The sequence below is a fragment of the Eulemur rufifrons genome, chromosome 21, assembly GCF_041146395.1.
Source record: "Eulemur rufifrons isolate Redbay chromosome 21, OSU_ERuf_1, whole genome shotgun sequence".
NCBI classification, from domain to species: domain Eukaryota; kingdom Metazoa; phylum Chordata; class Mammalia; order Primates; family Lemuridae; genus Eulemur; species Eulemur rufifrons.
In genome coordinates, this window is record NC_091003.1 from 15,093,445 (window position 1) to 15,106,419 (window position 12,975).

Sequence of the window (12,975 nt, forward strand, 5' to 3'; positions counted from 1 at the left end):
AAACGCAGTGATCCTTTCTACGTCTGAGCTGCCGCCGCTGCTGCTGCTGTGGTTTTTATAAGTAAAACATCAGAAGAGCAATATTTTTTCAATACATTTTAAAAAACTTTTTGAAGCCCAGAACACATAAACTGTCTTTGGATGGTTTCAGGAATCTCACAACCATTGATAACATTGTTTAAATGGTAGTATTTATGGTAAGACCCAACCTCTCAAGTTGTCACTGAATTTGGAATGCAGCTTGGAGTTGCAGGTAACAGACTCCCTTGTCCTCTAGAGAAGGGAGAATGTTCTTGGTTACCTTTGAATGAAAGTCAATGGCTTCTTAGGACGTTCCTGTGCAAGTTTCTCACTTGGGTTTCCAGGTTGGTCAGATGCCTCTGTCCAGGCACAAGCTAGCACGTTTGGGGGAGTAACACAGGCGCTGACGTTTGGAGAATGCCCGGGGTAGAGCAGGGCGGTGTGGCCGGCTGCCCACGGGCCCCACGTGGGCTGTGCAGCACCTCGGTCTGCTCCTTAGCCTCGCTGGCTCCACAGGCCTGGCTTTTGTCAGCGTGCTAAGAGGTTAGTCTCTTGGAGAGGGGCCCCAGGAGCCCAGCACACAGACCACTCTGTAACCCAGCAGGTGAGGGAGCTCAGGTGAGCGCACCTGCACAGTCACGCCTGCGTGGCTGAGAAGCTGCCAGGATGCCAAGTGCGACGTGAGTGCTCGCGGCCCACACCAGGGCTCCCTGTCTCCCGTGCCACGTTAGCAGGTGCCACCAGCTTCCGCCTCGCCCTCTGGTGCTCTCACTGCACGGTCTCTCTCTATGGAAGGGTGTCTGTCACTGCTCTGTTCCTGCTGCCTATGACGGTCCTGTTGGAGACCTGCCTTCAGGGGATGTCACACCAGTGCCCTGGTCGGGAGTTGCTGCTAAACCCTTCAGGCCCACGTTCTTTCACAGAGGACCAGTCACATCTCTGGGTTTCCATGTGTGTGAGTCCCGGAGAGCTGCACCCCTGAGACAATGTGAGATGTCTCTCAGTCCGTGGGCCAGATGCACCTCTCTGTCACCCCATGCTGCAGGCCAAGCGGCAGTGAGTGGTACAGTGACAGAGGAAGCAAAAGCACACCACACAGCTGCAAGGGAGCCCTTTCTGGAGGAGCAAGAGCCCCACTCTGTCCCCCTCTGACCCTGCCTTGTGTTGCAGTTTGTGACCAGCTGCTCCAGGCCCCCGCTCCTGGGATTCGCCTACCTCAAGCCTCCCTTCTCCATCCGCTGTGTGGAAGTGTCGGATGATCAGGTACCACAGCGCGGGGAGAGCGGGCCTCAGGCAGTGTTCCTCAACTGCCCTTCCGGTGGCCCCCTGCTGGGTCCCTCGGAGCCAGAGCCGGGGAGGAGGGGCCCACAGTTCTCCCAGCAGGAGAGCTGGCCCGTCCCTCAGAGGGCGCCACTGACTCGGGCTGCTCTGGGCCTCAGCTCTCTCCTGGAGCTCCCTTGCTCTCTGCCTCCTTGGGGACGTGCCTGGGTGGGGGCGGGGCGTGCTGTTTTAGCAGCTGCTGTTCTCACCAGGGCTCCAGATCTGAGAGGCTGTGTGGGAGGGGGTGAGGACACAGACTCGGGAAGTGGACAGATGTAGCTTGAGCACCGGCCCTTCCGCCGTGGGCTGCGTACGTCCGGGTGGGTGGCTTCGTTTCCTCATCTGTGAAGGGAGAACGAGTAGGTCACGGAGCTCTGTGTGGCACAGCCTGACCTCGGCGGCTGCTCAGCTAAGTGTCCTACGCCCCGTAAGCCCCGTGGCCCCTGGGCGTCGCTGCCTTTCGAGATGCCCAGTCCGAGCTGCCGATCCCTCCTCACGCAGGACACTAGACTATCTCAGCCTCTGCGCTGAAGGGAAGGTTGACCCAAGCCGTAGCCTGCCATGGGCCACAGCGCTGGCGAGTTCAGGGGGGAAACGTAGGCTGCGTTCAGCAGTGGTACCCAAAGTAGTTTCACAGTATTCTGCTCTTTGACGATTGGTTAACCGATAATTAGCTCCTCACCAGAAGACCCCGTTTCCGAGCACGCACTTAGGACCGGATTTCCGTGTGGCCTTAAGAAGAAGTCCTGGCTTCTCAGGACTCAGCATCCCAAGGCCAGTTGTCCTGAGTTTGGGGGTTGCCCGCAGGTGCCAGGGCACTGCTTAGGCTCCCAAACCAGGTGCCTCCCGACCCAAGGCCATGGCGTGTGTTTGCAGGACACCGGGGACACCCTGGGCAGCGTCCTCCGGGGCTTCTTCACCATCCGCAAGCGGGAGCCGGGCGGCCGGCTGCCCACCTCCTCCACCTGCTTCAACCTGCTCAAGCTGCCCAACTACAGCAAGAAGAGCGTCCTCCGGGAGAAGCTGCGCTACGCCATCAGCATGAACACGGGCTTCGAGCTCTCCTAGCCCCCGCTCGGCCCCACCCCTCAAGGGCTCCTGGGCTGCCTGGAGGCGGCATGCCCCTGGGAACGCGACCAACTTGCTGGGTGACGTTGGCCCCCAGACCTTCTCTATAGCCATGAGACCCCCTGTGGCCTCAAGAACTTTAGACAACACGACACAGCATTCTCCAGGTGATACTTACGGGAAGGGACTGTGGAAAATAAACCTCCGGATTCCGCCCACATTGGTCCTTTTTTCCTGGTGATTGCAGAGGGACTGCTTTTTGGTAGTTTGGTTTTTTTGGGGGAGTCTTTCTTTCCTTAACCCTCTGAGTGAACCACGTGTGAACAAGTCCCAGGAACTCCAAGCGTCCAGATGGTTTTCATGACGTGGGTCTCGCGCACGAAACCTGCTGTGTGTGAGATCCTCTCCTTCCGTTTCTGAAACTTTACTCAGGTAAGGCCTGGCCAAGCCTCTATGCACCCGACAGAGTCTCGGCCTCCGCGCCGTCCACCGCAGCCTCTTCCCGCACCGCCGGGCCCGCCTGCTGCCCAGGGAAGCCCAGGCGCCTGCTGGGGGGCCGCGGAGCACAGCAAGTTCAGGGCGCCGCTCCCACCTCGAAGCCCGTGTTCCATCCTGCGGATCCCCCGCCCCGGTCCCCTTCCTGAGTCCTCCGCAGGCCGAGCGTCCTGTGCATTCACTTGGCATCCTGGTTGGGGAGAAAAAGCCCACTGGCCCTTAAAAGCAGCCCCATTCCCAGAACACACTGGCTGTCACCCCACGCCTGCTGGGTCCAGAGGGGGCCTTTAGTCCCTGCCAGTTTGATCCGCTTGTTACCTAACGAGGATACAAACACTAACCTGAGGTACCTGTCCCGTCTGGGCAGTGGCTTTACCCCAGAGATGTGGAATCCCGCGGAACTTGGGTCTTGCTGCCTGTCCTTCCTTGGCACTGATGGGCTCACGAGGCTGAGGAGGCTCACGCTCTCTGGGCTGGTTTCTTTTTTTTTTTTTTTAACTTCGTTTTTCTTCCAACCCATCGTGCTCCTCTGCCCTCTTCCTCGGCTCTGCCGTGAGAGCTGCACTCCAGATCTAGGCATCGGCGGCACAGGCCCTGTCTGTGGTCTGCACTGACAGCCACCCCGCCTCTCCCGCCTCGCCGTGCTCCCCCTGCGTCCCCACCACCAAGATCGCAGCCAGATCCGAAGCCAGGAGTGCCTGGTCCTCCTCTGCTCTGTGCGGGCGGCTTCGCTTTCTTCACAGCAGCAGAACACCGTCCAGCAAGAACCTTCCCTTTGGCCGCAAAGCCGGGAAGACCCGACTCCGCAGCCTGCACCAGAGGGCTTCGGCTGGCTCCTGGGGTCCCACCCAGGCGAGAGCCCCTGGGGTTCTGAGAACAGAGCGTGTGCTTGGCTTTGATGGAAAGGTGGCAAGGAATTTAAAGACAGGAATTTATTAGTATTATTATTTAAGATTCGCTAGTAACCTCGGATTCTGTGGACTTGGCCACTTTCTTCAAACACTTGATTCCTTGGACGATTTCTGCTGAACGTGTGTGCGCCGAGCAGGTGTGTACAGACACGCGAGGGCCTAGAAACTGTCCGCCTGCATGAGGATGGATCCCATCTCGATTCTTCTTACCCGAGGGTTGGAGCCAGTGGGACTGGGGGGAGAGAGGTTCCTAAGCACCAATATCAACTTTACCTGTTTGGTTTTTTTTTGACAAGGAGGTGTAGTTTGTAATTTCACTTAAATTCTTCTTTTCAACAGTTGGCAATATTGCACTATCTAAACACTAGATCTGTACTTTTGTAGCTGGTGTTCATTGACACCTCGATGGCTCTTGATGGCTCTAAAAAGCTGTGGGTTTCTTGTTTTTGGAAATAACTTATGGATGAAGACACGATCAAAGACTTTATTAAATTTCTACTTCAGCACACGACGGCTGTGTTCTGTTTTTTTATCCAGCCACGTGCCTGGGTGGCTTAAGGTTGGGCATCTGGGCTTCAGGAGCACACAGGCCTCCACGGTGGAAGGGAAACGCAAGGGTCGCGTAGCAGACGCTCCAGCCTCACCTGCCAGAGTTCACAGTTGTTGACCATCTCTCATGTTTGCTTCCAGCTTTGTTTTAAGAAGTAACGCATTTCAGATAAGCACCCTCCATGGTCCCGTCCTCTCACCCGCTCGCTTCCCAGAGGCAGCCGTCACCCTGGATTCGGTATGTATCTTTGCACACAGCATTTGTACCACACGTGTGCAAGCCCCATCCCTCCAAGTCCTGCCTCTGAGTCACACAGAGTCCACCTCCCTATACGTCCGTTTCCTTATCTGGAACTTGAGAGTCTTGAGGTCTCCTTTATGGGGTGCTGAGAATTCAGCAAAGTTACATAATGTACCCAGCTCAGCTCCTGGCACTGAGTAAGCATCTAGATATTAATCTTCTTCCTACCTTTCCCCGCCTTTCACTTTAAGACAATAGGGGCCAGGCACGGTGACTCACGCCTATAATGTTAGTGCTCTGGGAGGCCAAGGCGGGAGGATTGCTTGAGCTCAGGAGTTCAAGACCAACCTGAGCAACAGCGAGACCCCATCTCTACCAAAAATAGAAAAATTAGCCAGGCATGGTGGCGTGTGCCTGTAGTCCCAGCTATTCTGGATGCTGAGGCAGGAAGATGGCTTGAGCCCAGGGGTTTGAGGTTGCAGTGAGCTCTGATGATGCTGCTGTACTCTAGCCGGGGCAACAGAGCAAGACCCTGTAGCAAAAAAAAAAAAAAAATAGGCTGCCCTCGACCCTGGAGATCAGACTCTGATGAAGCTTCCAGTAGCTTCTACTGCTACCAACAATCACAGCTGGGTGATGAGAAATTATATGGAGAAAGGTCATCTGTGCTCTCTCCATGGGATTTATGCAGGACCGGGGGGAAAGTCACCTCCCTCCTCCACTCGTCTGAGTGGGACAGTACATAAGCAAGATCCTCCAGCCAGAAGGATCGGCGGAGGCGTTTCTAGGCTTGTGTGGCCCTGGGGCATCTTGCTGTGTCCCCCCACCACGCTGGCTCGGGGCTGGACTGTGACATAGAGGAGGCCGTGCTGCCGCCCAGGCTGGATCCACGCCTCTCTCCAGGCCTGGTGCATGGGGTCGGAATGGAGTCGCAGTGATCGTCCTGACAGCGACATTTGTCAGGAGCACACGCTCAACGGGCCGATTCCAGAGCCCGACCGAGCACTCGCAGATCTACGAGGGCGCTGGGTTCATGGCCCAGCGCTGCCGCCCCTGGCTGGGAGGCCGGGCGAGAGCCCTGGCTTCTCAGAGCTGCCGTTTCCCCTCCCGTGAGACTGGCCCGGCAGCACCCGCCCTGCAGCGTTGCCATGAACGGCAGAGGTGGCCTGAGAAGCCCCGGCCTGGGCCATCTGTGAGCAGTTGCTGATTCATGGCCATTATAACTGTCATTATTTTGTTCCGGGGACTGACGTCCTTTCTGGAGTTAACTTTGTGTTTCAAAGTCCTTGCGAGGAGGGAGGAGGCGTCCGCTGACAGTAGCAGGAGGTCCCGGGGGGTTTCTGCTGGGCTTCGCCGGCGCTGGCGGCCCGCGCTGCAGGCTCCCGCTGTGCCAGGACCTGGTGCTGTGCTGCCCCACCCGGGACTCGCGTTTCCTTCCTGCTTTTTTAGGCCCCTGGCAATCCAGGTGGTTTCTGAGCCATAGGGAGAGACAAAGCCTTGGGGCGGGGTCTGTGTCAGTTTATAGACCGTCCACAAGAGAGCCAGCCTGCTGGAGGCCACCAGTGACGACAGAAGAAACCCCGCTAAAGATGTGCCCTGGCTCTCTGACCCCAGGGACGCCTGCAGGGGACACTGAAAGCACAAAACCCCACTGCCGAGGGTTTCTGCTCCTTAGCTGTGCCAGGGTTTCCCGCCAGGCTGCCTGCTCTGAACGCCTCTTCTAGCTCTTACGGGGCGATGGAAATGGCCATTGAGCAAAGGAAGACATTTGTCTGGGCAGCGTATGGTTTAAAAACCTCAATATGGGCGGGCGCGGGGGCTCACGCTTGTAATCCCAGCACTCTGCGAGGCCAAGGTGGGAGGATCACTTGAGCTCAGGAGTTCAAGACCAGCCTGAGCAAGAGTGAGACCCCCGTCTCTACCAAAAATAGAAAAAAATTAGCTAGCCGTGGTGACACACAGCTGTTGTAGTCGCAGCTACTCACGAGGCTGAGGCAGGAGGATCTCCTGAGCCCAGGAGTTTGAGGTTGCTGTCAGCTATCATGACGCTACTGTACTCTAGCCCTGGGTGACAGAGTGAGACTGTCTCAAAAAAAAAAAAAAGGAAAAAAAAAACCCTCAATATAGCTGGGCACGGTGGATTGCACCTGTGGTGGTTTACTGTAACGGTGTCCTCTGGTGAACGAGCTAGGTGGCCTGTCTCAGTGGATATTCAAACGATGAAGCTGGATGCCTGGAAACTGCCCGTCTCCAAACCACCGTCGGATGTGGTCTCTTTCTGCCAGGGTTCTTGAGCTGCAAGAAACAGAAGGCTGCTCTGGCTCACTTAGATGAAAAAGGAATTTATTGGCCGATATTGAGGGCTGGAGGCTCAGGCTGCCGGCAGAGCAGGAGTCAGGGCAGTTCCGTGGGCCTGGACGGTAGAGCCCGAAGCCAGGTTTCTTCAGGATGCCGTGGGCATGAATGGATCAGCTGCGACCAGTAATCTTTCCTCACCTGGTGCCCACAGGAGTCTTCAGGGAAATTCAGAGAAGATTCAGGAGAGAAAGTCGACTGGGCAAGGTACTGATGGTGTTTTTTACTATTCATACAATTAATATTGTTGGGCACCTGCTATGTGCCAAGCACTGTTCTAGGCACTGAGACTCGGTCTATTTTGGGAGAGACGCCAAACGAGAAACCAACAAGATAATTTCTGGTGTGTTGAAAATAAGACAAATAAAGAGCCCCATGTATCCTATGGGGAAAAGTAAATCCCCAGAAGCAAGTTGAGGCAATTGAATGGTGGGTCCCCGAACGTAGCAAATACCCACTCGAGGGTTCCTGCCGTTTTGGGGCCGTTCTTGTCCCCAGGGCGGTAGTAAGGGTTCAGGTTCTGGAATTAGACAGACTAGAATTCAAGTCTAGCTTCAGCCACTTCCTCATCGTGGCCTGGAGCAAGTCACTTGACCTCCCCACGCCTACGAGGTGGGGATGGTCATTCATCCCTTGTGGCGTTGCTGAGGTCAAGTGAGGTCATGCACGTGGTGCCTGGCACGCAGTGAACCCCGAGTTACTCGATCACGTACCGGGGGTGTGTGTGCGCACGCACAAGGCGGGTCGCCCAAGCTGACTGCCAGCTCCTCGAGGCTGGGGCTCTGCCCACCCGACCCTCCAGTGTATTCAATTATAGTTTTAGCCGCACTCGTCTTCCCTCCTAGGCAAGATTTACTAAAACACCCAGTCATAGAACTAGCCCTGCTTCCAGACAGCATCCCACCCAGAGCAAAGCCCCGCTTCCTTGAACCTGTGCCCAAACCACCCAACACAAGCCAAAATCCTACAATAAGTCCTTTCAGACACCCCCTCTGGGCGCCCCACAGTTCCCCATGGTGTACACGTTCGCTCGTTCTCTCATTGCAAAAAGACAAAAAAAAATCTGACTTTGTTCAACTAGAGGTGTGTTCCTGGTGGTCTTTGGCTGGAGGCCACTTTAAACTGTAAACCCAGAAATGTCCCCCTGAACAAAATGTTTGCAGCCACCTCCGGGGGGCAGGGGGAGAGCTGGAACTGGCTCCTCAGGCAGCTGGGAAGGGCACCACAGGGGCCCAGAGACAAAGCAGCCGAAGGGAAGTGGCTTCTGGAACTGTAGTCCCTGGATGGGAGCTGGGGTAGGGCTGGGAGGTGTCGCGCCATTTCTCACTGGCTTTAATCTTAACTCTCTCTGCCTGCTTTAATGCAAAATGTAATTACAGATTCTGAATTATGGTGGTGAGCTCGTCAGGGCTGACTAATTAATTAGTCAGATTTATAAGTATTTGGTTCTCGGAGATCTATGACCCTGATGTGTCGCCTCAAAGCCCTAAGAAATCCCTCTCCTGCCAGGTAGTTTTCTTAGGGAGTTGGGGGCTGGGGTCGCAGCTTTAGGGGCTGGTTTAGAGGGACAATCTGATAACTTTAGGGCAGCCTGAAGACCATGGTTGCCCCTGAAATCCCACCCCTTTGAGGTCTGCTCTGCCCTAGGAATCCAGAAATGTCAGATCCCTGCCGCCACTTGTTCCACTACCCTGGCGGAGGCCATGGCAGACATGAATAATGGATTACCCAGCTCCTTCCTGTGGAACCTGGACCCAGCCTCAAGCTTTTCCCTAACACAGCCCTCCAGGCACTCCCGTGGAATCGGCATCTCTTTCTCACCCTGGGAAAAGCCCTTTCCTGCTCTCGGCAGAACAGAAGAGAAAGGAAACTGGGTTTTGGTAACAAAGGCTGGGATTGAGTGCCGGTTTCGCCACTTGCTGACTGCGGCACAGCAGGCTCGTCATTCTACCCACTGGGGTGCCGGCTCGTTCAGGGACAATGAGGGTGATGATCCAGGAGGAAAATCCATATGAGACAGTAAATGTGAAAGTTCTTTGTCTCCTCTCAAACCCTGCGCAAGATAAAGATGCAGCAACCAACAGAGGAGAAAGGGGGGTGCCAGGCTCATGCGTTTCCCCAGGGGACGCCTCAGTGGGGCCAGGATCATTTTTCTTCCCTCCTCTGTTGCCCTAGAACGGAATCCAAGCGTCTGCATTCAGGCTGGACTCCAGACAGCCAGCTGTCTCCGACAGAATGAACACAGTGCATATTCTCAAGGCTTCTAGACTTTGGAGGGGCCCCATGGCTTTGGCTACAGGAAGGCCCCCTCCCCATGGGTCAGGGGGAGAATTTGGGAGGGTGTCTTGTCTCCATCCATCCCAAGGGAGGTTGATGATTTATTACAGGAGAGAAACCCATTGCCAATGTCTTTTCTCTTTTTCACTCAAGTATATTACACAAGCCTTGGTCAAATTCAACCCAAATTCATTGTAGAAAAATTAGAAATTCCAGACAAACAGGCCAGGTGTGGTGGCTCACACCTGTAATCTCAGCGCTTTGGGAGGCTGAGGCAGGAGGATCGCTTGAGGCCAGGAGTTTGAGGTCAGCCTGGGCAACATAGTGAGACCCCAACTCTACAAAAAATTAAAAAATTAGCTGCGTATGGTGGTGCACACCTGTAGCCCCAGCTACTCTGTAAGCTGAGACAGGAGGATCGTTTGAGCCCAAGAGTTCAAGGCTGGAGTGAGCTATGATGACACCACTACACTTCAGCCTGGGCAACAGAGTGAGACCCTGTCTCTATAAAAACAAAAGAAAAAAATCCAAACAAAGAAAAATGAACATTAAAACCACCCATAATTCCACAACTTAGAGGTAAGTATTAACATAAAGAATGGGTCCTTGTATTTTTCTGTAGTATATATACACACATTTATATTTCTTTTACAGGATTTAGACCATTCCATACATAAAATTTTGTAATTTAGGGTTTTTATTGTCACTTAATAGATATTGAACACCTTTCCATAGCAGTAAACATGTAGGCACCATCATTTTCACTGGCTTCATGGTATTTCTTACAGTCTTTCAAATATTTTACCTATTTAATTATCTGGCCTCCTATCGTTGGATGTTGTTTCCAGTTTCTCATTGTAATGAGCAATACTGCACCGAAAAAAAACAAACCCTTATGGCTCCACTGATGTATCTATTTTCTTCAGAGGAATTCTCAGTCTCAGAATTGCAGGACCGTAAGGTAAACACATCCCTAGGACTTGGGTGCGCGTTGCCAAATTGCCCTCCTGGAAGTTCGTACCAATCTCCACTCCCCCCAGCAGCGGAGAGTCGATGTTTTTCTCTCCCCGCTGAAGTCGGCAGGTGGAGAGCCGCAGGCCCAGAACCCTCTCCAGCTGCTGGGATCCTGCAGCTGGACCCCCGAGGGCCGTAGAAATAGAGTTCCTTCTCTCCCACCCCGCAACCCATAGCACCTTGAGAGCGTCCAAGGGCCAGGCCGGGGCAGGGGCCCGAGGCCACCTGGCCCGGCCACTCACAGACCCCGGCCGCCTCCCTTTCCACGTGCACGCCTGGACGTCTCTTCCCAAGGCCTGCCTCCCTCACGCCTCGTGGCAGGACAGAGCTGCTGAGTTATAGTGAACCTTATTTCCCTCTACAGCTCCCACGGAGTTAACAGATGTACGCACGTCTGAGGCAGTCATGCGGCAAGAGACTTTGGGGCCAATCCTTTCTGTTTTGACAGTGTGTAATCGAGGTGAAGCCATAAATTTTATAAACAAGAATAAACAACCCTTAGCAACATATGTCTGCTCGACCCTTCCAAGGTGATCATAAATAAAGGCGCCTGCTGGCTGGAGAGAGACACGGGCTCTGCAGATGGCCAGTCCGAGGGCCGCAGGGCCGGTGCCGCGGGAGCTTCCCCTGGGAGTCGTTTCTGCGGGGACGGTGGGAGGAGGGGTCACCTTGCATCACCTCGCAACCCCCAGGCCCTGAGTCGGCTGGACAACTCTGTGGCATTTATTCACTCCAGCCTCCAGGTGCCTTCATCCTGTGCCACCCTGAACTGCCACCTGCTTCCCGCCCTTCCTCTGAGAGGCTGCTCATCGCCGGGGCAACCAGGGTCCTCGCGGGTTTATGGCAGCCCCTGCTCTCCTCCCCCCCAGGAGAAGCCCTGCCCCACTTAGTTGCCAGTCGTGCCCCCATCGCCAGCCGCGCCCATTTGGCCACCTCAGGGAATCCGAAGACCAGGGTCCTTGTCCTGGCTCTGCTGCCGCCCAGAGGGAGACCTTGGCAGTGGGACTCACCATGGAGAGGTCGGAATATGCTGAGGGGTAGACAGATCCGAGTTCAGATCCAAGTTTGGCCTCCTCCTCGTGGCGTGACACCAGCCAAGCTGCCATTTCCCTGTGCCTCAGTTTCCGAGTCTGAAACGAAGACAACAGTGTCTACTTGATACGGCTGTGGTGGGGAGTCCATGCCAAGTGCACAAGGAGGGTGCGGTGCGCTCAAGGTCAGCTGGGGTGAAGAGGCTTAGAAAGCCCTGCATGTAAGAAGAGCAGGATCAAGGTCAGCTGTTTATAACGATATCATTATCATATCATCATCACTCCTGGAGATGCTGTGTGACTTCGAGCAAGTGACTTCACCTCTCTGAGCCTCAGTTTCCTCAGCTGTGAAACAGGGGAGGATAACTATATACTTCGTAGGGTTCTGACAAATAAGACACATTTAAAAACACCCTGGCGTTGTGGTGTGAGTGAGCGTGTAGCTCAGCGTTGAGCAAATGCTACTATGGTGCCTGGAGCCCAGGTTTAAAGCCCTCGAGCTGTGTGACCTTGAGGAAGTCATTTCTCCTCTCTGGGCCTGTGTCCTCATATGCAAGTTAGGGATGATAATAATATTAATAGGCTGTTGAGAGAATTCAATGAACTGTCAAATGTAAGGTTCTTAGGATGCCTGGACGTAATCAGTGCTCAATTTGTGGGCCTTATTAATATTTACTTATTACATTCTCTTCTCTGGGCCTCAGTTTCCTCATCCATAAAATGGGTGCAGTGATCTCTATGATCCCGTTCGGTGCTCATTATCCTGCTAGTCACTGTCCCTCTCGCTGTGGCACCATGTTCCTGGAGCCACATCCCCCTAGTTTTGTCAGACTGTGGCCAGTTAGTTACCTCCGGAGGTCACTTGGCTCCCCGACCCACTCAGCAAGTCGAACAAACCGGAGATGTTAAGTGGTCCTTGCTCTACCTGGGCCTGAGCTACTAGAAAGTGCTTTGAAAAGGGTAAAACATGATTCAACAACAATAGTTACTTTTTTTTTTTTAGTTGCTACTATGTGCCAGGCCCATGGATGTATTCCCCGAACCCTCGGCAGCTGCTATTATCATTTCCAGTTATAAAAAACGAAGATTGAAGTGGTTAGACCATTAGCTCAAAGTGACTCTGCTAGGAAGTGTAAAGCTGGAATTTGAATTAAAATAGCAATAATAATTATTAATATAATATTTATTATAACAATATAATAATATAATTATAGCAGCTACCATTTGTCAGGGCACAATACTACCCTTTTAAATATTGTCTCATTAAACTCTCCCAATGACCCCATGGGGTAAATATTATTCCCATTTTATAGATGGAGAAACAAGTCTGAGAGAGATGGAATGACTTGCCCAGAGCCATGAAGCTAAAAGCGACACCTGGTCTCAAGCCCGAGTCTGCCTGCAGCCCACGCCCTCTCCAGGTGTCTGACAGTCCCTCGCTGTCCTGCACAGTCTTGGAAGCATCGGGTAACCCAGCAGCCCCTCCCAGCCGGACCCAGGTGGACCTCGTCACACTCCAGGGCTGAGGCTCTCTGAAGCCCCCAAGAGGCAGGTGGAGGCGGCAGCGTTGTGAACCCGACTTGGCCCCTGAAGAGGGGGCTGCACCGGTTCTCTTAGAACAGGGATTCCGACCTGGGGGTTCCATGGACTTCCTAACTGCATCATGCAAACTCGTGAGTGTGTGTGCGCGTCT

The 12,975-nt window shown here is 54.0% G+C and overlaps 1 protein-coding gene across 3 annotated transcripts in view; it reads left to right on the forward strand.

Moving 5' to 3' along the window:
- The window catches only part of UBE3B (ubiquitin protein ligase E3B), a 48,529-nt gene extending 44,239 nt beyond the window's left edge, over positions 1-4,290 (forward strand). For all 3 annotated transcript variants that reach the window (XM_069497394.1, XM_069497395.1, XM_069497392.1), the window contains 2 exons: positions 1,192-1,284; positions 2,218-4,290. In XM_069497394.1, coding sequence (XP_069353495.1) covers positions 1,192-1,284; positions 2,218-2,409 — 285 coding nt within the window. In that variant the 3' untranslated portion in view covers positions 2,410-4,290. The remainder of the gene's footprint in view (positions 1-1,191; positions 1,285-2,217) is intronic.
- The last annotated feature ends 8,685 nt before the right edge of the window (positions 4,291-12,975 follow it).